Below are 24,575 nucleotides of genomic sequence, written 5' to 3'. Positions count from 1 at the left end.
GATAAAAGCACAGCTCAGTTTATTCTTTTTTCATGTTACTAATTTATCTGCAATCAAAAAAAAGATAAGAAACCACATTTGGAACAAGAGAAAGAGCTCATCTCTTTTTCCCTCCCGTTTCATATCTTGAAACCTGACATTAAGACTAAAGACGTATCTATTGCATATCGTTCATGCATGAAAGCACACCGTTGTCTTCCTTGTAACTCAGATTATTTTGTCCAGCCGCATACGGTGGAGAACAGAGGCACACACTTTCATTTCTTACACAACACCTTCTACTTAGATTTCATACTCAGCTTTTTAATCACGACACACAAATCCACATGAAACAAAAGTGTTATGAACGTGTGCGGATGAAAGGCACGTGAACGCACACAAACTTTCCCTTTCAGCTTGTTCCATAGCGGCGCTGTCATTATGCCATTTTGGTTTCAGAACAAAGACGAGAGGTTTTCTCTATGACTATCATTGTGCTCTTGATGACATATAGCGCGTGTGTGGCCTGCAATCTGCCAAGCATCAAGACCAGTCCATAAATCATGAGGGGAGAGGACTTTGGCAGAAGGCAAAGCCCCATATAGGATAATTTAAGTTCACACTATATGAATCTGAAACCTTTTGAAGGTATACCATGATTTCCGTCATACTGAGGGTTTGTGATTACAGGAGATATAGCTCAGGGATGAGTGAACCAGTTAGCAGTGCAGGTGGCCACGTTGGAAGTGAAGAGACAGACTTCTTTTGTGCGATATGCCAAATTATGGATTAAAAAAACAAAAAATCTCACGAAAGCTGAATATCCAACTTCCACATTTTTGGCAAAGATGGCAGAATATTCTGGCTCAAGAAGACCTCCTGTTTATGTGATACTTTTCACTGAAATACATTATGTTGCCTTCTGCTGCCGCTGCCAACTCGAGCCAAAGGGGACTTCTAGTGTGTTCCCATACAAAGATTAGCACTAGTTTCTTCCTCCTATTAACAAAACAAACTTTCTGACTGCAGCTTTAAGATTAGTTACACACGACACAGATGTCTCCGTCTGAGGTTTTCTTTCTGATCGACGGGAGCAGCTGCTGCGAGGATCTCGGGTTTAATGCATTCCATCAGACGCAACCCCGAGCCCATACTGAGGGCTGCACAGCTGAGGGCTCAGAGGGGACCCTGTTGGGGTGGTGTTGGCGTGGGGGGTGGATGTCAGACATCCCTGCTAGACCCCCTCATATCTCCTTAAGCAGTCAATAACCATTCAAATTAGCGACGAGAGATTCAGGCAGCATGCGCCGTTTGCTTCAGGCAAGCTGTGAAGTGATTAATTAATCAGCGTTAGTTGATCTAATACTCCCAATGAGACCATCTGAACTCAAATGGGACTCCCCTGCAGTCTGTATGGTGAGTGAGGAATGTGGTTTATAATTTCAGGATGACTGGGCGTCTTACTGATTTTAGCAGACAACATCACATAACCCTAGCTTCTCTCCATTGGCTTCCTGTTTGTTTTACAATTGATTTTTATGACTTTTTTATTTAAAAAAAAAAAATTAAAGTATGTCTGGGCCTGGTGCCCAGCTATGGAGCAGAAATTATGACCTTGTGGCTTTGGAATTACCTGCCTGAAGAGAAATGATTTACAGATTCAGAGATTCTTTTAAATCCCCGGTTCTGGCAGAATCGTTTAGACTTTTTTTCATTGTTTTCATCCATTTATTTATTTTTTTGATGGCATTTTGGAGCCTCCTAGGAGAGCCATTTCAGGCATGTCCTGCCAGGAGGAGGCCCCCAGGAAGACCCAGGACTCGCTGGGGAGATTATATCTGTCGGCTGGCTTGGGAACGATTTGGTATCAACCCACTGAGATTGGTGCCCCAAAGACCCTAGCCCAGATAAGCGGTAGAGGGAGCGAGGAAAGATGGATGGATGGCATTTTGCATTTGTCCTTATTATTTTACATGAAGATTTCTGGATGTAAACATAGTGGAAGCTTTCTGATTTATATTTCTTGTCTGTGTGCAGTTTGAGTCGTACTGACTAATCACATTTGACCAGGCCTTGGTTGCATGCAAGTAAAACTGTCCATGTAGAGAGAAAAAGGAGTACAATTTCACGCAATGATGTTTTACCCACGTAAAAATTATTTTCACTAGTAAACAACGACCAAGATGTGAAACTGGAAATCTTGGCCTTTGGAATATTAGATAATTTACATTATCTGATATTCCGAATTTCCTGGCCACACTGAAAGCTCCAAAATATTGGCCGTTGCCTCAGACGTTTTCCTGTTGTGTGTCAAAAACACTCTGCAACCTCTGTTTTTATAGGTGTGAATATAAAGCTAATTATCATTACATATGAATCCTATCACCAACCATCTCAAACAACTTCTACAATTACTCATTTTGTGCATGCAGTCCTAATTATGGTTCCTTGTTAGCATGTTTTGAATGAACACAGTGATGTAAAATCCAGAAAGTGTAAACTAAAACTGATTAGTTGGAAATTTAAAGTCTGAACCTCATCCAGAGAAAAGGATGAAAAAGGAAACAGCAAATGAGCGTGCTGTTAAGTGTGAAATATTCATGAACGTCAGACAGAAACATCTCATTCCCGAGTTCTGTTCTTTAGTGTGAACACGTGTCACTCTCACCCCTGAGAATCCAGTGTTTTGTTTGCATCCAGCAGCAACTTTGCAAGCATTGTGAAGATGCTCATCCTCATCTCTGGGTCTCTGTTTGGTTGGAGGCAGTTATGGAGAAGAGGCATTAACTGGCTCAAAAACTCGCCGATCACTGGACCTTTAAAAACACAGACAAAGTTGCATTACTACAAATAACATTTCTTTTTCTGGTCTAATACACTTTTGCACAAAAAGGAGTTGCATGAAACTGTAGATGCTGACTTTGTGTGGCCTGTATTTTAATCACTAGGCCACCATATGCCATAGGCTCCATTTATTTATGCAAGGACAAGGACAAAGCTATTCCAGGTCTACCTGCTACCTTTGTAATGCAGATGTTTGCAAAAGAACTGGGTGAATTTGTGACAGTGGGGACAGTAAGTATTAAAAAAAGGCTCATTGGTGTACCTCAATATGACCTCAAAACACCTCAAAGCCTTCGCCAAAGGCATACTGAATGTTTTTTTTAATCCAGTGATGGCAAAAACATGACTGTACCCATCTGAACTTCAGTATCTCACTTTAATATATAAACTTTGATACACCACCACCTGACACCATGTGAATATGTAAGGGGAAACTCTGTGGATAGACATGCACAGCGGCACTGCACCCTTAAAATGAAAAGGTTTGTATACGGTATAAAGCTAAAAAACAAATTAAAGTAGTGTAATGCGGCTTCAAAACACAATAAAAGTTAATTTCTATGCCATTTAAAATTCAAGCACTGATTTGGAGGGACAGAATATTCAAACTTGATTTTCACATTTTAAAAAAAACTTAGACTGCCTTTATAAAATGTGTGCAACAGTGGAGAGTGGACAAAAAGGTGGGGACAGAGAGTTAGGGGAAGACACGCATCAAAGGTCACCAGATCGAACTCAAACCCCACCTGCTGCCTTGCAACCTATGCTCACCTGCCCACCCTGTGAGCTAAACTGGCGCCCTAGAAACAGATTTCTGATGAACACGAAAAAGCTGCTTTGCGCTGCCATATTTAATCAAATCTCCTGTGTTCTCATACCTTTCCTCAGACCAGCTGACTGTGCGTTCTGCATTTGGAAAGAAAAAAAAAATAACGCACAGATGCACAATGGAAATTTCAGTGTCCAGAAAGACTGTTGTTCAGCCTAATTCTCGCATTACCAATATAACCATTATCACTACTTCAGCAGTGCTTAAACCTGGATTCTTCATCCAAAGGACTGAAGTTCATTCAGTCTTTCAGTCTTATTTTTACCCAACTACTAAATGCTAAATCCCTCCATAAAAAGCAACAGTGCTGGTTTTACAGAGAAATAATATATTTGCGTTTGTGAATTTTCTCAACAGGACTTTGTCAGGACAAAAAAGAAAAAAAAAGCCCCTGTTTTTTGCTTTGTTCTTACCTTTTTAAAAAGGCACTGACCATATTGTTGAGTTATTAAAAACCGTGGACTGGTGAGGCATTAACACTGAGTCAGAGGAAATGAGATGTAAGAAGATCTTTGTGCGCCACTGTTTTTATACAAATGTCTTTTACAGGAAAATGAGAAACTCACCGGGCAAATATCCCCAGTTACATTCATGCCTACGCACGCTTATCCACTTACAGTCTTGCAGCATGTTTACACAGCTATATATAGTGATCTCTCTATGTGTAATGAGCGATAAGTGTCCAAGCCCTGTTTGGACAGACAAACAGAGTTCATGACCTGTTTATACAGACACGAGTGGAGACGGAGGAAATCCTGACATGGCCCGGGGATGCTAGCCAGCGACATAAAAAGATATGGGAAAACAGGCAGGCCTTTTCCATCCAAAGGGAATTTGTGAATCAATCAAGAATGTGTTATTTAAGCAGAGGGAGCTCAAAATGACTACTGATGTGGCAAGGCAGAAACAGAATATTTTGATTATAAACAATTAAAAAACAGTCAGCATCTATTTTATCCTTTAACAAGAGAGAATGGGAGTGAGAGAGATTGTGAGTAATTGTGCCATACTACATACAAGCAGACATTCTGACACCAGCTGGAGAACAAAAGACTGAGGAGGATATGAGCAGGCAATAATTATTCCTGTCTCTTACAAACACAGATGGAGTGTTTGAAGAGCTGATGAGCAAGCAAAATGACCAATTCTCAGTTGTCATATCAACTACCGTCAATTGTCCAAAAGGGACCCAATTTTCCTGAATCACGTGGACATCAAACACAGTGATAAAACGATAACACGACTGTCTGTTTTGCTGCCCGTAGCAAAGTCCTTGGGATGTGTTAATAGAACATCTGCAAGAATGAAGCGAAGCTTAACCCTGGAAAACATTTTGTGCAGTTCTGCTTTTTATTTCATGCTATTTTGGCTGTGCTGAATTAACATAGCTCATATTTGCAAGACAATATATTTTATTTATTTCTTTTATTTTAGAATTGTTGTCTCAGTTCCTTAAATTAGCTTAAAATGGCTAAGCAACGCAAAAACCTCCACATTTCATCCTCAGCCCCCCCCCCAAAATGCCCCACTGAAAATACAATTTTTGATCCCGCATTTATCTTGACATCAACTAACAAATTTCTTTATGTTAGGATTTTATTTTGGACCGCTCTTAAATTTTTATATTTGCCCACCAGGTGGCGCTACTTTTTACAATTCAAAGCATGCAGTAAAATTTCAGAGTTTTTTTTCTGTTTCCCTCAAGGATGCCTTGCTACTGAAATCATAAGTGTGTCCAGGTATTGATGTTAAATTATGGTTTGTTTGTGTGTGTGTGTGTGTGTGTGTGTGTGTGTGTGTGTGTGTGTGTGTGTGTGTGTGTGTGTGTGTGTGTGTGTGCGAACCAAGTTTACACATCTTTGTGGGGACCAAAAATTGGAATTTTACTATACTTGTAGGGACCAACAGCCCTTATGGGGACAATCCCCACGAGTTTGAAGGCATTTTTGAGAATCAAAATGTGGTTTAAGTGTCAGGGTTAGAGTTTGGCTAAGGGTTAGGCATTCATTTTTTATAGTTAGGAGTAGGGTAAGCATTATGTCAATTAGATATCCCCAGTAAATGATAAGTAACTTTACAGAGCTTCAAAGATGTCTCAGCAGCAAGAACAAAAAAAAAATAAAAAAAATAATTGACTTTTTTGAAAATTTGGTTCTTGCTCAGGCAGTTTATGCAGCTGCAGCCATGGTTAGAAGTATGAACAGTACCTCATCCTCCTCTGAGCACTCTGAGGCTGACGTGGAGGCCTCAGAGGTAGAAACAGACGCAGTGACAGGTTGGACCTCTCCATCTCCATATTTTGGTTATCCCCATATTTTGTCTCCCACAAAGACTGCAATGCCCTGCTACATCCCAGGAGCCAGAGGTTTGACCCCAGGACCGACACACCCTGCCACCAGCTATGCACTGGTGCTGACGGATGAAATCCTGCAGCAAATTGTGGTTATGAGAACCTGAAAGGAAGAACTGCTTATGTAGAGATGCTCATGTTGGATGGTGTTTATAGGTCAAAAAAAAAAATCAGTTCCAATCTGCAGGGTGCTGCTGCAAGCCCCTTTCATCAGCAAATGTAAGGGCAGTGTGACCTTTGCACAGACAGAAAGAGAAGAGCTGGCAGCACCACGTGGAACGCATATAATACTTTTACAGCCATTTGTTTGTGGAAAGGTGGTATTATTTTCGTTAGGATGAGTTAAAAAAAACAAAAACAAAACAAATCTGACTCTGTATTAAAAATAAAAATGGATGAAAATAAATAAATATAATGACAATATAATCCTTGAAATGTAGTTTATTTTATTAGTTTGTTTGTTTTTTTCAATTAAAAAAAAGAGTGGAGCTGTGCAAACATAATGGCCTTTAAAGGGTTAAAAAAAAAAAAGAATGATTAATCATCTTTTATACATTTCAGGCTGAAGTAGTTTTAGAAGACTGAGTCATTTAAAGTACAAATTATAATATATAATTTATATATAATATTTCTACAGCGGTTTTTGGGAAAGTGGCATTTTGTCGCTTTAGGGTAAAAAGAGTCCGTTTTTTTAAGGCTCATCTAAAGATTAAAGCATTATTCAATATGAAAACAAAACACACCTTTACACAGACACGCACATGGACACACAAACACTGAGCTTCAAAGTGTCCTTGATCCAGGAGAAGGTCAAGAACAGGCAGCTTTGCTGCTGTTTGATGTAGTGACCTGCACAGGGATCACTGGACTTAGAGTGGACTGGTCAGTAAGTGTGTGAGAGTCTGTGAAAGAGTAAAAGAGAGAGAGCACGTGTGTGAGTGTGTGTGTGAGAGAGAGGGGGGGGGAGAGGATTATGAGGGGGGGGACCCAGCTGCCCAGTCAATTAGAAAGGGAGTAGTGAGATGGAGAAAGAGATGGAGATAAAAGCGTGGTGCAGGGAGGTGGTGATGATAGAGGGTTTTATAGGATAAAGGGGCGCAAAGAGAAGTCTCAGAACCAAACCGAGGGTCACAGCTTTTAACCCTCTGTGTCATCCACATACACACACTCTAACTGCTTTACAAACAGAAGGGAAGACAGAGATGTACAAAAGTCAGGAAGCCAAATTCTCTCCTGTGTGGACAGTCACTCACAGGGATTGATCTTAGACAGTGACACAGTATGCGCTGCCTTGGGAACTGTCAGGTATTAACTAGCATAATTTTTTTATCCTTAACATTCGACTATCGACATGGATTGTGCCGACAGCACTGACATCAGCTCTGACTGCTGAGATTAGGACCTCTCCAGCTTCTCTCAGGAGGAGTTGGGACCATGAGCAAACATCAGCAAGAACCAATGAGAGGTGGTAGGATGTGTTTTCATGATTCCTCCTGCTTCTGTGCATGCAGGACAAAGACAACAATACAAACCAAACTCCCCAAAAACCCAAAGCTATCCCAACTATTTGTGCAGTAAAGCGTATGTGCTGCCTTCAATATGGACTACATGTGAGGGACAAATAACTTTATTCTTAAAATATGATGTAGTATATCATGTCCGAACAAGCTGAAAAATTACTACCACATGAGGTGGACGTGAACCTGCTCAAACTGATGGATGTAGTGATTTTCTTCATGTGGCAATTCGAAGTACCCATGTCTTAAAAACCTTACTGCATATTTTTTTCCCTCCACTTTTACCACTGTAGAGTCTATACATGCAAAGACTTCAGCACCTGCAGTATAAAGTGGCTACATCTTGCACACATACAAGCTTCAGCTCTCACCTGATTGTATGACTACGATATGCAGCTGAAGTTTCTCTGGGGAGTAACTGGACCAGGTGTTGACAGAGGCAGACAGCCAGTCCAGCAGCTGGCCCATATGTTGTCTATAGAGCTCCATCACCGAGTCCAAGCCCTGCACCTTACACAAGAACTGCACACTCTCCAACGCCTGAAGAAGAGAGGGGGTAGGTGGAGCAAAATTAAGTCAACATAAGTTTAGACTGCAAGGTTTACTTGAAATCATGAAGTGTCTATAAAAAAATCAAAAATCAAACAACAAACAAACAAAAAAAGCAGAACTGAGCGGGAGTAAGGCTTAGCAAAGATGAGAGAAAAGTGATAAGAGAATTATTTCAGCTGAACAGCTACTGGTTTCCAATAATTTCAGGAATTCGGATGAGACACAAAAGCATCGTGTGAAGCCATGGGAAGAATAACAGAGCAGACATGACAGGGTCTCACACAGACAACCACTCAGAAACTAAAACATAGATACACAGGATGTCACAAAGGCACAGGAACCGCCAGTACATGCACACACACATCAATAAAGCTGAGCTCAGAGGAAAGGGAAAGAATGAAAGAAAAAAGGGATAGTAAATACTTAGCTGAGTTCTTATGGCAGGGAAACAGACCTATGGGGCACTTAATAATTCCCGTTGTAGTCCCTTAGGGATGGACGGGGACAGATACATTGTTTGAGTCACAAATCGGCTCTTTCAGAAGAGAGCCAGACAACCCTGAGCTGTCCGCTGATGGGAAAGACATGCCCCTTTTCTGGGAAAACAAGTTCTTCTTTTCCTCTGGGTCCGGGAATGCCCAAGGCCATTCTCACCATTCCTCTCTTTCTTAATCCATTCCTTCCCATCTCTTCTCTACTCACTGCTCCCTGTGTGAACATACACACTGATGCAGACAGACATAAACACACTGTCACACTGGTGGCCCATGTGGTGTCTGGTGAGCATCTGTGCCAGTTCCTTCCCGCTCCTCTCCCTATCATTACCCTACGATTGGCGACAAGAAGTTAGATGACATGTTGACCTCAGATGCCACTGGCTTCACTTGTCACTGGTCCTGTTTGTGCTTGGCATGTGGAGCCTGACCACAAGATGAGAGGTAATTTATTACCAGGATATGAGATGGCTTTTTTTCACCTGAGAAGGCTTTATGGAACTAAACGGGGCTTCACTTCTGACACAAACCTGTGTCACAAGTGCAACACAACTCATCCCTCTCCACCCCTATTTCTGTCCGTTTCTTTCATTCTCCACCTTTCCCCCGCCTCCTTTCCACAAAGACTGGATTTAAAGTTCCACTCCAAAGGTGCAATTTCAGCTCCCGTGGCTAAGTGGGTAATTATACAGTTTGAGCCCATGTAAATGCTTACATTCCTCGAATAGCTCTCGTGTCATAAAACCTGCTTACCTTTCTAGTAAAAAAAATTAAAGGGGAAAAACAACAAGTGAAGGGGAAAATTGTGTAATTTCAGAGCAAAATATAGACGAGAGCTGCAGGAAGGATGGATCTGGATCTGTGACTTCATGATGTGGATGTTTTCTCACCTTTTCGCTCAGCTGTGGCTCAGTGGAGAAGCTCTGGACAGCGATGAGCACTTGGAGCAGCTGCAGGCTCCCTGAGCTGCAGTCTGACTCACACTGATGCAGCAGCACATCCACACACGCCAGCAACTGCTCCAAGTACATAACCTGTGAGGCGTGGTAGGAATGCATTATTATTAAGACTGTCTTTTCTTTGTGAATTCTAAGAAGCAATCCCGCTTTTTTAACCTGGTGACATCATTCTGGAACAACTAAATGGCCGCTTGTCTCATGTTTCCTACCAGTAATAACAGATGAACAAGATACACAGTAACACAGAGTGAGAACGTTTTTCCCCTCATCTGAAAACACACAAGTGTGTGTGCGATTGCTGACACTTGTCAGGCAGTGTTGTGGTGAGCTCATGTTTAGACAAAGACCTGCAGGTCAGACTAATTTCCATGCCATCACTGGGACCGTGGCCCTTTTTTCCCCTTGTTTTCACACAGCCTGTCATTAGGGTGTCAAGGGGGTAGAGTTAGAAGGAGAGTGAGGGGTGGAAGGTGTAAGTGTGATTGAGAGTGTGTGATTTTGTATGAGTTGTTAAGAGGAAGAATGCCCTCCAGGTGTTTGCTTTGGTCTGCAGGAAGACCGGTTGGGTTTTGAAATGGTTTTGGTGGTAGTTGGCTGACTAGCACTAGGTGGTGCACTCTCTTTTCCCAAATTTGAATCTTGGGATTAATTTCCAAGCAATCAGGGGTTACAGCAAAGTCATATAGCAATGCAAAAATAGACTAGAACAAACACTTAAACACAACTTGCCTGCTGCACCATACACCGGTCTTTGAATGCATTTCTCATGTCATTGACCAGGGTGGGGGATCCCTTCTTATGACTGAGCTTTTCACTGGGACATACACCCAGCAGGGGCACCAGGGAAGCAGTACTGGAAATAACGCGGCACACACATTCAGATGCTGCATATTAAACATTCGCAGAAAACAACGATTAGGGCTGGCCGAGAGTGAGGGAGCGGAAAAAGTGGTGCGGTGTAATGACTAGGTGGACACCTGGAGCAGGTCGAGATACACCTGGTTTTATTGGTCTGGGCACGTTCCAGGGGCCCTCATCACCTCGCGTGCATCTGTCCACCGCTGGATGCATCACTTACGATACTCCTCTTTAAGAAGCTATACTAGGACCTGGAATTTCTATCCAATGGGGAACCCCACCCCACTCCACCAACAGCTACCGACATTGCTATAGAAACAGAAAAACAAACACTGGGAGTAGATGCAATATCGACCCTTTGCAGTGAGCTGAAAGTTGCTCTTATGCCTTTTTTGCACTCTTTGTCTGCCCTTCAGTTGAGCAGTGAGCGGTACCCAGCTGTCGCTGATGGCAAGGTGCATGCACACAGGAGACTCGCTAATGTATGAAAGTACGCTTGCTTGTTCAGCAGAATAGTTGATGTTGCGACATTGTGAAGCTTCTCCGTGTGCAGACAAGATGAAAAGACCTTTCTTCTAAATCCTGGCTGTGAAACTCACAGAGCTCTTCCAGCTCTAACTATCTTTACCAATCCACACCAGCCCTGCAGACGTGCTGATGTCTCTATCACCATGGCAGCCTAAAACACAGGGACACCACAGCTGTGAAAGGTGTGTATGATATGATCCACTGCGGCCATGTGGGAGTCATAAGAAAACATAAATTTCACATCTGAACACGGTGGCTTCTTTAACCACCCTCTTTCATGTCCGCTCAAGCTCCTGAAATCATCTTCAATTTATAACCAAAAGTTTTTTTGTTTTTCCACGAAGCATCTGTCATTTATTTTTGTGAGTCGTCCCACCCCCCCTTTCTCAAAATAAAGAAAAGAAAACACAGCTGAAAGAGCCTGTGAGGTTATGTCGTGCAGAAGCATCATATATCAGCTCCTTACAGGGCCTTCAAGTCTGCCTACGCTCACTTTGAAGTTTATTTATATTTAATTTCTTAACAGGCTTCATTGTGTTCAAGTCAGACTTCACCTTCTCCTTTTTCTCTGCCTCTTGTTCAGGTGCCACATAACTCTCTGAAGACTGCACTTATATTTTAAAGTCCTTTAAATGTCTATATTTATAAAAAAAATTAAGAATAAAATAAGGTTCTGAGTGTGCCTTACTTTCTATGCTGCCATTGTGCCTGCAGCTGAACAAACTTTTATCCAATAATAATCAAAAGCAGGTCAATCTAAAAGGTATTTGGCATTTTAGCGCAGAGAGATCACCGGCATCCTGAACGCAGGTGGTCCTGTCTCCGTTGGTGTTATTTACAGCTACACGGAGATCTGGCCCGTCTCCATGCTATGAACTCTGCCTGTTGTCAAAGAATGTTGCAGGTGCTTTGTCTCTGCCACCTCCCCTGAGCAGTGCTCTGTGCTTTGCCCTCAGAAACAGTGGAGGAGACTGACAGAGTAAGATAGATGGAGAGACAGACAGAGAGGAAGCAGAGGTCTCCCTGCATCTGTGCGACAGCATGTGACTGTCCCATCCGGTTAATTCTTTTTCTGGTTGACCCCACCAGACAGCAACGAGGGAGGACAGAAGGAGGTCAGTTTCCGTATTCATTTATCACCAGCCTTGACCAGTCAGGCTTTGAAATTTCAGGGATTCCTTGAATGGCATGGCTGAACTGCAGTCTGGCGCTAGGAGCTCGCCTGGCTATTAAAAAAACAAAAAGAAAAAACCAAAGCCTTTGCGTTGCCTTGCCTGCTCAGAGGGGTCACAGCAGTCATCCTGGGGTCACATGAATTAGTGATTTTTTGTTATTATTATCTCAAGGAGGAAATTCTTGCAGGGCACTATGAGAAGGGATGGGGTCATGTAGGTCCATATAGGTAGGCCCGTCGTGCGGTTATCTGGCAGACAACTGTTATTGTGAAAGGGAAACATATTTGGCGCTAGAGGAAAAGAGGCATGGAAATGTCTGCTCCGCACACGATAGGAATTTTCCTCTTATTTACAAAGAAAGCCCAAATGTATTTCAGTCACAGTTCATAGCTGCGATTGAGCAGAGGCGGTGCCATCAAAGTGCAATGCTAGATTTGAAAAACACCATGTGGCCCTGAGTGTCACCTTAACAGACTTGGCATTTTGGAGAATTCCTCCACAGTGAACCTCCTGAACTCACCCCATACAGTAGAGCTATTGAAAAGCCTTGAAGACTTTCACCTTATCATCAAACTTATTTCCATAACGGACAAATTACACCAGAAATATATACAGTAGACGATTGCTGCAAAGTCACTGCCAATAATAAGAGCGCTAAGGTACACAGAGAAAGCAGAAAATGACCCTTTATGACACTGCCAAGATCATCTAACATGACTTTAAGAGAAACAGCTGGTGCACACAGACTAGCTGGGATGGGGAAAATCAAAACATGGCTTCCTGTGAGGGAAGGTAAGCTGTCATCAAAACAAGTGTGATTTTAATGTTTTAACTTTTTCAACGTGTCCCTCCCTTACCAGTAAACTTCATACTGGAAATCAGCTAAAAAACAGTAAGAGAATGTGTTTGTAGTGGGCGAGCAGGAGGTACATGGCATTACTGGAAGAACACTCATACTCAGGTAAATAAGTTCAAAACAGGCCAACCACAACGAAACCCGAGCTTCCCTCTGCTGACCTGTTGATATCCCTGGCACACATCGGGCTGGGCCAGAGCGTTGGCGACCTGCTGGATGTGTGGTTTAAGGAGGGGCCTGGAGCATCCTCCGAGCACGGCAGCCAGGACCATGAGGGGGGCCCAAGGGTGGGAGGAAGAGTGTGGGCTGGCCACGTGATCCAGCAGCAGTTTGAGGAAAACAGGTGGAGGGACAAAGGTCCCTATCAGTTTAGCAGCTGCCAGACACTGAAGGTGGAAACAGAGAGGAAGAGAGTCAAGAGCAGAGACCTGAGGGAGTGTCGAGGATGATGAGTTTTCCACACATCAAAGATCAGCGTAATCCTCATATGCAAACAGGTGCATCCCAAGTCCTTGAGCCCTGATTGGCCCAGTTCAAATATAGAAGCATGTTTAGACTGACATGAAGAATAACTGCTGACTCAGAAGAAACAGTGCTATTTTACAGTATGTGCAGATGTGAAATTTACTGAATTCCACATTTAAAACAATCAAACAAAAAAATCTTTTAAAAAGTGATGTATAATGTGCTCTACTTCTCTGGTTACTCACATTGTTGACTACGTCCCTCTCACTATCTGTGCAGGCCCGATAGAGGGTCGCCAATAGGGCCGGCAGGTGCTGGATGCAATGGTCCTCGGCGTGGAGCAGCAGCACTGAGAGAAGCTGAGAGGTCTTAACCCGCGTTGGCACCAGCCAATCGGTCACATCGTGTGTGATAGCCGGTACCAGCTTCCCCAGATTTCTCACAACCAGCTCTCTGCAGCCTAACCCTGGACGCTCCACTGCAAGAGAAATTGAAAAATTCACCTAAGCATACTCTGCCACTGTTTGTAATCTGTATTTTCTTTGGAAAAACTCATGTTTTCCGTCTCATTCACTTAGCATTAAGATGGAGAGTTCCAACAGAAAATAGCAGATAATAGAGAGAGATTTGCTTTACAAATTTACTGAACACTCTCCAGGATGCTAGGTTGTGATCAAAAGTATCTCAAATATCACACTAATATAGATATCAAGACCCATAATCGAAAATATTTTCTGTTCAGAGTACATTGCATATGCTTAATTAATTTATGTGTAGTCTACGTGTGAAATCATTTTGTTACGCACATTGTTATGAACTATATGAATCCTTAAAAAGAGCATTTACAGCACAAGAAATGCCACTGATTCACATATTTTCAAAAGTGTGCTGAGTGGGCTCCACATTCTCTAGAAAACCCCCCAAAACCACTTTTTATGACTGAGATTCCGCCAAAAGGGGCTTGTCAGAGCAAAAGTTAACACTTTTCCATATAGCCTTCTACATTTCACTTTTGCTTGTCTTTCTTTTCACTAACCTGCCACCTTATTGCCCTTCTCCTATAGGCACACTAATGAGAGAGGAAGGGAGGACTAAAGGAAGCCAGAGATAAATCAGAGAAACACAACAGGACAAGACCAAACAAGGCCCTTTCTGGTTGTCTCTCACTGTTTGACAGTGACCTCTTCACACTGGGAGGCCCGGGAGATTTATGATCACAAGACAAAAATGGAAAGAAGGACAGAGAGAAACGTGCTCTTCCTTTCCTGTCGCCAGGCAGAACCAGTATTCATTCATACTGTCCCATGTGGAGCAGTGTACAGGATCTTCTTTTTAAAAATGCAGACTTGTGCAACCGAGCTGTGCACATATTTGTCCTGGCCCTCTAGGCAAACTGCAGGCCAACTATTGTGGCCATGTTTCAGGTTCATATTGCTACCAGGCCCGAGGCAAACACTAATCTTTCCAAGCCAGTACCTGCCTTGACAACAAAGCTGTCATAGACTGCATCATTTCTTCTTACTGTACATTATAACTATGAACAGCTGTAATAAAGAGACAAGATTTAGTGGAGTAGGGTGCAGCTATTACATTTAGCTTTACGCTGACATGCAGCTGCTTTAAGAAGTTTGAGTCTAGACAAGAAAGTAAAACTCCATATACAGAAAACTTTCTAATCCCTTGTCTCACCACCTACGCGGAGTCGAGGTTGATGCATTACACCGATGCCACCCACTCCACAGCTTATTCTTGTCTTATTTACTAAGATCCCTTGATCACAAACAACAACAGCTTTTAGAACTACTGAGATGGAGAAAAATGTCAATGTCAAAGTTCACCATTCACTCTAGCTTGAACTCTTTACATTATTTACCAAAATACCCAACTGGATGACCACACTCCTTAAAAATTGTAGCATAGGGAAGAAACAACACCTTCAGACCTTCTGATGGGTAATGTGGAGGTGGAGTGAGAAGGAAGTCCATTTTGTCCTTGATGTCATCTTCATTCTCCTTCTCCCACTGTGCGCCTACCTGCTTCCACAGATCAACGGCTAGAAGTCTGAAAGAGGAAACGGAAAGATGAGAAATGAGAAATAATAGTATGGTCATTGTTGTTTGCACTATATTTCATATACATCTAGGTCCAGTGGATCATATGGCCACAGTCAGACAGTTTATATGTAAATGAAATATGTAAATGAAAGAGTGTAAAAACAGTACTGCATAACCAATTACAGCCATTTTTATACACACTTGAACCTGCATTTGGCAGCTGTACACTAGAACTCTAAATATGAGGAACAAATGATGTTTGTGCAAGTGAAGGGGGTTCTTCATTAGGCTGAAAAACCAAAATAAACATTATCAGCAAGCTGGCAAACACTTCAGAAATGACACTGACATTGTTCAGCTGAAAGGCCATAGAAGTCAACTAAAGCGCACCATGGCAGAATTCTTTCACTGGCTAAGAAAACATCTAACACAAAAACCCTCTTGAGGAGAAAGGTCTATCCTTGTTAAGGTTCCAAGAGCATGAAGCCCACATTAGCCTTTCCAAAAAAAACATCTAAACAGGCCCGCACAGTTCTGAGAAAATAATAATTTGGACACATGAAACCCAGATTAACTTTTACTGGAATGATGGGAAGAGATAAGTATGGAGGAGGAGAGAAACATAATTCAAAGCACACCACATAATCTGTCAAACAAAGTGGAGGTAGCGTTGTGGAATGGGCATGTATGACTACTAGTGTTTAGTAATCATGTGACTGCTGATAGAAGTAGCAGAGTGTATTTTACAGTGTACAGAGCTCTCTGCTCAGAGACTGATCAGACAACGCTTTGCAGTGCGAATGGATGATGAAACAAAGCAAACTGCAAAGCAAACTGCAAAGCAACCTAAGAGTTTCTCACTACAAAGAAATGGGATGTTCTTCAATGACCAAGTCAGGTCACCTGATCTCAACCCAACAGAGCATGCTTTTTCAGTTATTAAATACAGAAACGAATGCAGAGACCCACAAACAAGCAGCAACTGAACATAGCTGTAGTAAAGGTCTGACAATATATCTCAAGGGAAGACACAAAGCATTTGGTGTGTCCATTTGGTGTATACAGTCAGTGACTCCAAAAGATTTTCACTCAAGTATTACAAACAAATATAAAATTTGTTAATTTATCAAATTGGAAATAGGAGAATGTGTATAAAAATGACTGTAATTCTTAACCCCCTAAAAAGCCTTGAATTAAAGTTGAAAACATGCACTTCAGCATCATGTTTGAATTAAAAGCCGCTGTGTTTGTGTAAAGAAATTGTGTCATGTAGTTTCTAAACAGGAAATTACACTACAGAATAAAACTGTGGACTTTAACCTTATTTCTGGGATCTCATCATTGATGGTGCTGAGCAGGAGAGGGATGAGTTTGTGAAAATAAGAATATCTGTCTCTGAAGTGCAACAGCCAATCACCGACGACTGCAGTCACAGCTTTTCTCACCTGGATCCAAAGAGAGAATGATAGGGGGGCAAAATTCAGGATCTTCTAAACATAGACAAAATGGTTTTGAGTTTTAGGACAAAAATGTTAATCCATGGTCATGTTATTCCTGGAAGTTTTCCCCCCCAAAAAACTGAACCTGAGGTGAGTCGTCAAACAGTCTCTGCGCCAGGTGAGAGAGCACGTCATCCACTTTTTTCCCACTTCCATGCTGAATGACCGCCCCAGTGGCTTCGATGACAGAAACCCGTACCCGAGTGTGCTGATGAGCAATTGTCAACATGAGGGGCTTAATGAGACACTCGGCTTGCATGTGAAAGTGCTCTGAAGAGAGAGAAGGGAAAAGGATTGCAGTCCATTCAATTGTCTAACTGAAAGCTGGATCATGCAGTGATATAATACACAACTTATGATACATTATCAGACCAAGTACAGTGCTGTGAGAAGTATTTGCACTAATCCAGATTTATTTCCTCTTTTTTGGATACTTGTCAAACTTGGATGTTTCAGATCATCAAACAAATTTTAATATCAGACAAAGGTAACCTGAATAAATAGAAAGTGCATTTTAAAATGATAATTTCATTTACTAAGAAAAATAAGTAATTTAGGTAGAAAATTGAGCTTAATCACAGCCAATTAATGATTTAACCAGAAGCAAGCAATTCTTTTTCTCACAGGGCCAGGTAAGTTTAAATTGTTTTCCCCTTAATAAATGAAACCATCATTTACAAACAGCATTGTGCATTTACTCGGGTATTCTTTGTCTAATATTAACATTCATTTGACGATGTGAAACACGTCAGTGTGCCTACGGGATCTGTTCAGGCAAAACAAGCAACTACTGACTGCTCTAGTTGCCCAGCACAAAAACGTCACTCTTGCCATTTAATATAAGTGCGGAGGCACCTGCGCAGTACAGGAAAGAGAGCTGTTGGGCCCCAAACATGTCTGCGTGCTTCGAAACCATGGTAACCAGCTTTCTCCACAGCCACAACAAAACCCATTCACCAACCTGGCACACACTTCGCAAAGTTCACGGTGCACTTGCAGCTTTCACGTTTAACATCGGGGAAAGGGTCTACGATGGTTCTCTGCAGTATGTTGATCACTTCGCTCAGATAGGGTGCTAAATTCTTCCCGCACACTTCCACTATTAGAGTTAGCATTTCCACGGCCGACAGGCGAAGTTCCTCCGCCGGCTCCAGGATCTCCTTCTCCCCAAATCGCTGAGCCAAGCAGGGCATGAGATAAGGCAGCGATTCCTCCGGCTTCGGGACACATCGGATAAACTCTGTCAAAACCGCTATAGTAGTTTCTCTGCATCTTTCCATTGGGTCTGACAGGCATTTAAGGAGAGGCTTGATGAGGGAAGAAAAGACTTCCTGTAAGGCGCTGCTGGACAGTCCTTTATCAACCGTCTCCTTCTTGATCGCCTCCAGAGCTCTTTTTCTTGTCGCCTTGTTGTCTTCGTTCAGACAATTTAAATGTCGGGCGAGTCCTCTCAAAACTTCAGAGGAAGCATGCTCGTCTCCAGTCGCCATCGCCGCCATCTTGGCTGTCGTTATGGCAACCGGCATTCGCACGACAAACAAACGACTGCTTTACGATAGTTTCAGATTCAAAAATATGAAACTTTATTTACATTCGCAAACACAAGACTATCATGGTGGCATCTAGGGCTATTCAGATGTTTTCATATATTATTACAGCAGACAGAAGAGATGTTCCAATACAAACACAAATTAAAGAACAAAAAATAGAAATCAATAAAATAATAATAATAATAATAATAATAATAAAAAAACACTAAAACACACACACACACACACACACACACACACACACACACACACACACACACACAAACACAACCCCCCCCCAATTAAAAGTTCACCAAATTGCCAAAACAGAATGAAAATGACATACACAATGATTTTATTTGAAGTCTCCCAGCTATACAAACTGTATATTCTGTAAATTAGCCAGGTTTGGCTTACAATTAAACTTACAATTGCGGTCAGACACTCATCATGGCCATAAATCTCATGGCTATTTGGAGATTTTAATGACTTCCTTAAACTGTTTGTTTTTCAGTGTTGGAATCCAATACAGTATACATTTATTTAGGATTTTCTCTAATCCATGCAGGTTCAAAAGTATACATACAAGCTCAAATACATACACTTGATAAGTGGTGCTGAAAGTACTGTGTCTTTAATTTGACATGGCCAAAGTCTATTAACTTCTCATCAGTGATCATGATGGACTGCTTATTTCTCTGACCAACACTCAAAACAACGGGAAAATCCACAGAACTCAGTGAAGATCTAAGAAGAATTGTAGATTTGCACAAGTTGGGAAGGTCTCTTGGAGCCAAATCTAAACAACTATGGGCAGAAATCTGTGCCATCAGAAACTGAATTTGAATAAGTTCAATTTGAATTTGAATTGCTCAGATTGAATCTGAATTGTAACTTGAATAAATGCTTTTGAAAACTGAATTTGAATTAGTCTAATTTGAAATTGAATTTATGGTTTGAAAATGATCATCACTAAATTGAAATTGCATTTTATATTTTGAAAATGAATTGATTTGCTTTGAAACTGCATTTTATCCTTTAAAAATTCAGCTCTCGAATAATTTCAGTTTCACTTCTCACCATTCAGTTTCAGTTCTACAATTCAATTTCAGTTCCAAAATTCAGTTTTTTGGAACTTACATCCGGTTCCGGTTCAAGCGCAGATTAATAGAACTACGTTTTACTAGCGGACCGAAAGTGTTACTGACGGGAATCTACAGCATGTTGAGCTGAATTAAGACTTCAGAAGTCATTCGTCATGTCGAATGACCAGCGGATAAACTCTCAGGTTGGTAATAAATGTATTACATGTATAAGAACAAGCGTCATGTTAACAAATGATAGCCATAAGGTAACTTTTGTGCTTATTGTAGCTGTTAGCTAAAAACGCTAATTTAGCGTAGTTTGCCCTGAATTCAGCTTTGACAAACAAATATGATCGACTGTTTCTAGTAGAATTCCAAGGTTGTCATCTTGTACCCTCTCAGAGTACCCCCTCTGTATGCTTGCAGAGACCCCTACAGTAGGGAAACATGCAAAACGGTGTCCAAACCTTTGTATTTTAGCTTTATTTATGTCTTACACAGCATCCCAACTCTGTAGCTAACTTAATAACTTTAGCTAACTTAATAACTTTAGCTAAAGTGAATAGTTAGTCTAATTCATTAGTGCAGCATTACTGGGTCACCTCTGTTTGAAGTGATATAATATGATATACAACTATCACTGAAACAGCAAACTTTGTAAATAAGCAAACAACACTTCTCATTCTCTAAACGTTTGGCCACAGCTGTAGATTACACTATCAGTGCTTGTTCACTCTTGACAATAATTACATTTCTAAATTCTCTTTGTGCATTTACAGGTAAACAATATCTAACATTTTATCTAAATGACTGCTTTGTCTTTTAAAAAGGGTGAAGAGCCTGAGGCCAGTGACAGTCCAGTTCTACTCTAAGTACATCCTTACAGTGGCTCACAGGACAAGGCCACATTCTTGTCCTGCCAGAAGAGAAGAGAAACTTCAGAGTCTTCATGCAGTTCAACCACACCTGTCATATTCCATATGACAGGGGTCTCAAACTCCAGTCCTCGAGGGTCGGTGTCATGCAACTTTTCCATGCCCTCGAGGACTGGAGTTTGAGACCCCTGCCGTATGGTGTTCATGCTGTTTTCTACCACACAGTTACAGCATGTCTGACTGCCTGTTCAGCATGTGCAAAAATATATGATGAGTTTAAGCATGTGATGACTAAGGCCTTCCATTATGGTGTTTGTCATCACATGTCACAGACATCTGGATGATCATTTGGAATAAACAAAAAACTTGTTACTTCATCTTTTATCTTTATTATTATTATTGTTCTTATTTTACACTTTTCATTGTTAGGCATTAGGTTTATTTGTAGTAGTCCTTTCCAACGTCTTTCCCTCTTCCATGTTACTGTGTCAGCTTGTCAGGATCTATTTGGGTTTGGAAGTGGAACAGAAAGTAAAGAAATCCAAAGTGCCATTAAAACCAGGAGACGTTCTTATATTTCAGAAGAAGGGATTAATTCAAAAGAAATGACCTCAATGCCATATTTTATTTAGGAACCCGAGAGAGCACTTTGCAAAATAACACATTCTTATAATTTCACCCTCAGATGAGCCAAGCTACAACTGTCAGGGAAGGTGATGTAGGTACAGAGCATATGAGAGTGGTTAAGTTAATGTCTCTTGTCTAGATGAAGGCACAATACGGATCAATGGCAAGGCGTAGAGATTCAGTGTCTTCAGTGGACACTCCATTTCTGGCACAAAACACCTGTAAAAGATGGTCGATTTAGGAGGTGACCCGACAACTTCAGCCTGTCAAACATATTAATGGAGCAGTATGCTTTAAAAAAAAAAAAAAAAATCAAATTAAGCATGCATTCAGTACCCTAAGAATTATTATGGTAGTTAAACACAGTGATAGTTGTATATCACTTCAAACAGAGGTGATCCAGTAATGCTGCACTAATGAATTAGACTAACTATTCACTTTAGCTAAAGTTATCAAGTTAGCTACAGAGTTGGGATGCTGTGTAAGACATAAATAAAGCTAAAATACAAAGGTTTGGACACCGTTTTGCATGTTTCCCTACTGTAGGGGTCTCTGCAAGCATACAGAGGGGGTACTCTGAGAGGGTACAAGATGACAACCTTGGAATTCTACTAGAAACAGTCGATCATATTTGTTTGTCAAAGCTGAATTCAGGGCAAACTATGCTAAATTAGCGTTTTTAGCTAACAGCTACAATAAGCACAAAAGTTACCTTATGGCTATCATTTGTTAACATGACGCTTGTTCTTATACATGTAATACATTTATTACCAACCTGAGAGTTTATCCGCTGGTCATTCGACATGACGAATGACTTCTGAAGTCTTAATTCAGCTCAACATGCTGTAGATTCCCGTCAGTAACACTTTCGGTCCGCTAGTAAAACGTAGTTCTATTAATCTGCGCTTGAACCGGAACCGGATGTAAGTTCCAAAAAACTGAATTTTGGAACTGAAATTGAATTGTAGAACTGAAACTGAATGGTGAGAAGTGAAACTGAAATTATTCGAGAGCTGAATTTTTAAAGGATAAAATTCAGTTTCAAAGCAAATCAATTCATTTTCAAAATATAAATTCAATTTCAATTTAGACTAATTCAAATTCAGTTTTCAAAAGCATTTATTCAAGTTACAATTCAGATTCAATCTGAGCAATTCAAATTCAAATTGAACTATTCAAATTCAGTTTCTGATGGCACAGATTTCTGCCCAGAGAAATGACCACTTCAATTCACTTCAGTCAATTATGATCAACAAGAAGTATAGGATTCTTACTTCACAAGGAAGGACAATTTACACATATTGAACAATTTAAGTAGGTGTACAGTGGGGCAAAAAAGTATTTAGTCAGCCACCGATTGTGCAAGTTCCCCCACTTAAAATGATGACAGAGGTCAGTAATTTGCACCAGAGGTACACTTCAACTGTGAGAGACAGAATGTGAAAAAAAAATCCATGAATTCACATGGTAGGATTTGTAAAGAATTTATTCGTAAATCAGGGTGGAAAATAAGTATTTGGTCACCTCAAACAAGGAAAATCTCTGGCTCTCACAGACCTGTAACGTCTTCTGTAAGAAGCTTTTCTGTCCCCCACTCGTTACCTGTATGAATGGCACCTGTTTGAACTCATCATCTGTATAAAAGACACCTGTCCACAGCCTCAAACAGTCAGACTCCAAACTCCACCATGACCAAAGAGCTTTCGAAGGACACCAGGAAAAGTATTGTAGACCTGCACCAGACTGGGAAGAGTGAATCTACAATAGGCAAGCAGCTTGGTGTGAAAAAATCAACTGTGGGAGCAATCATCAGAAAATGGAAGACATACAAGACCACTGATAATCTCCCTCGATCTGGGGCTCCACGCAAGATCTCATCCCGTGGGGTCAAAATGATCATGAGAACGGTGAGCAAAGATCCCAGAACCACACGGGGGGACCTGGTGAATGACCTGCAGAGAGCTGGGACCAAAGTAACAAAGGTCACCATCAGTAACACACTACAACGGCAGGGAATCAAATCCCGCAGTGCCAGACGTGTTCCGCTGCTGAAGCCAGTGCATGTCCAGGCCCGTCTGAAGTTTGCCAGAGAGCACATGGATGATACAGCAGAGGATTGGGAGAATGTCATGTGGTCAGATGAAACCAAAGTAGAACTTTTTGGTATAAACTCAACTCGTCGTGTTTGGAGGAAGGTGACTACTGAGTTGCATCCCAAGAACACCATACCTACTGTGAAGCATGGGGGTGGAAACATCATGCTATGGGGCTGTTTTTCTGCCAAGGGGACAGGACGACTGATCCGTGTTAAGGACAGAATGAATGGGGCCATGTATCGTGAGATTTTGAGCCAAAACCTCCTTCCATCAGTGAGAACTTTGAAGATGAAACGAGGCTGGGTCTTCCAACATGACAATGATCCAAAACACACCGCCCGGGCAACAAAGGAGTGGCTCCGTAAGAAGCATTTGAAAGTCCTGGAGTGGCCTAGCCAGTCTCCAGACCTCAACCCCATAGAAAATCTGAGGCGGGAGTTGAAAGTCCGTGTTGCTCGGCGACAGCCCCAAAACATCACTGCTCTCGAGAAGATCTGCATGGAGGAATGGGCCAAAATACCAGCTACTGTGTGTGCAAACCTGGTAAAGACCTATAGTAAACGTTTGACCTCTGTTATTGCCAACAAAGGTTATGTTACAAAGTATTGAGTTGTATTTTTGTTATTGACCAAATACTTATTTCCCACCCTAATTTACAAATAAATTCTTTACAAATCCTACCATGTGGATTCATGGATTTTTTTTTTTTTCACATTCTGTCTCTCACAGTTGAAGTGTACCTCTGGTGCAAATTACTGACCCCTGTCATCATTTTAGGTGGGGGAACTTGCACAATCGGTGGCTGACTAAATACCTTTTTGCCCCACTGTATGTATATATTTGAGCCTTTATGTATACTTTATGTATACTTTTTGTGGATTTAAAAAAAAAACAAACCTCAAATTAAACTTGTGCACCCAGTTCTTGTTCTCTTCAGTCATTAGAGATGTATAATGTCCAGTCATTCCACCCTGAAAAAGAACAGATCAAAATCCCAAATTACCATGACATTCATGCCCATAATGAGTTTATGTAAACTTCAGACCAGAACTGCTGATAATTAGAAAGCTATTTGTGTAGTGCTTGTGTACACTGGAGTCAAAAGTCAAGAGACATGACAAAGGAAAGACACAGAGAGAGGTGGAGTGAGGTAATTAATTACCTATGTGTTTAACAAAACCGCCCCAACACAATAGATAATATAAACAAGTAAAAGCAAGGTATTATCAGTACTGCGGGTTTGTGAGTGCATAGGATAATCATATCACAAAAATATAATCACAATCATATAATGATATGACAATCATATGGCATGATAATATTTTATTATCAGTAATAATGAAGAATGGTGAACAAGGTGGACAACAAGCAAAAATGCATGATGGAGATGACCTTTTAAAAGTC

At 41.3% G+C, this 24,575-nt stretch overlaps 1 protein-coding gene across 1 annotated transcript in view; it reads right to left on the bottom strand.

Moving 5' to 3' along the window:
* dnaaf5 (dynein axonemal assembly factor 5) overlaps window positions 1–18,458 on the bottom strand; it is a 31,679-nt gene extending 13,221 nt beyond the window's left edge. The window contains exons 1-9 of the mRNA XM_085352437.1: window positions 17,921–18,458; window positions 17,045–17,229; window positions 16,781–16,905; window positions 15,349–15,467; window positions 13,652–13,884; window positions 13,103–13,327; window positions 9,456–9,599; window positions 7,891–8,059; window positions 2,648–2,795 (exon numbers count right to left, since the gene is read on the bottom strand). Coding sequence (XP_085208563.1) covers window positions 2,648–2,795; window positions 7,891–8,059; window positions 9,456–9,599; window positions 13,103–13,327; window positions 13,652–13,884; window positions 15,349–15,467; window positions 16,781–16,905; window positions 17,045–17,229; window positions 17,921–18,458 — 1,886 coding nt within the window. The remainder of the gene's footprint in view (window positions 1–2,647; window positions 2,796–7,890; window positions 8,060–9,455; window positions 9,600–13,102; window positions 13,328–13,651; window positions 13,885–15,348; window positions 15,468–16,780; window positions 16,906–17,044; window positions 17,230–17,920) is intronic.
* Window positions 18,459–24,575: the final 6,117 nt, after the last annotated feature.

This window comes from Diplotaxodon limnothrissa, linkage group LG4 (genome assembly GCF_057381915.1).
Source record: "Diplotaxodon limnothrissa isolate DT_005_m linkage group LG4, D_limnothrissa_male_GT1.1, whole genome shotgun sequence".
Classification (NCBI taxonomy): domain Eukaryota; kingdom Metazoa; phylum Chordata; class Actinopteri; order Cichliformes; family Cichlidae; genus Diplotaxodon; species Diplotaxodon limnothrissa.
This window is presented reverse-complemented; position numbering and strand designations above follow the sequence as displayed.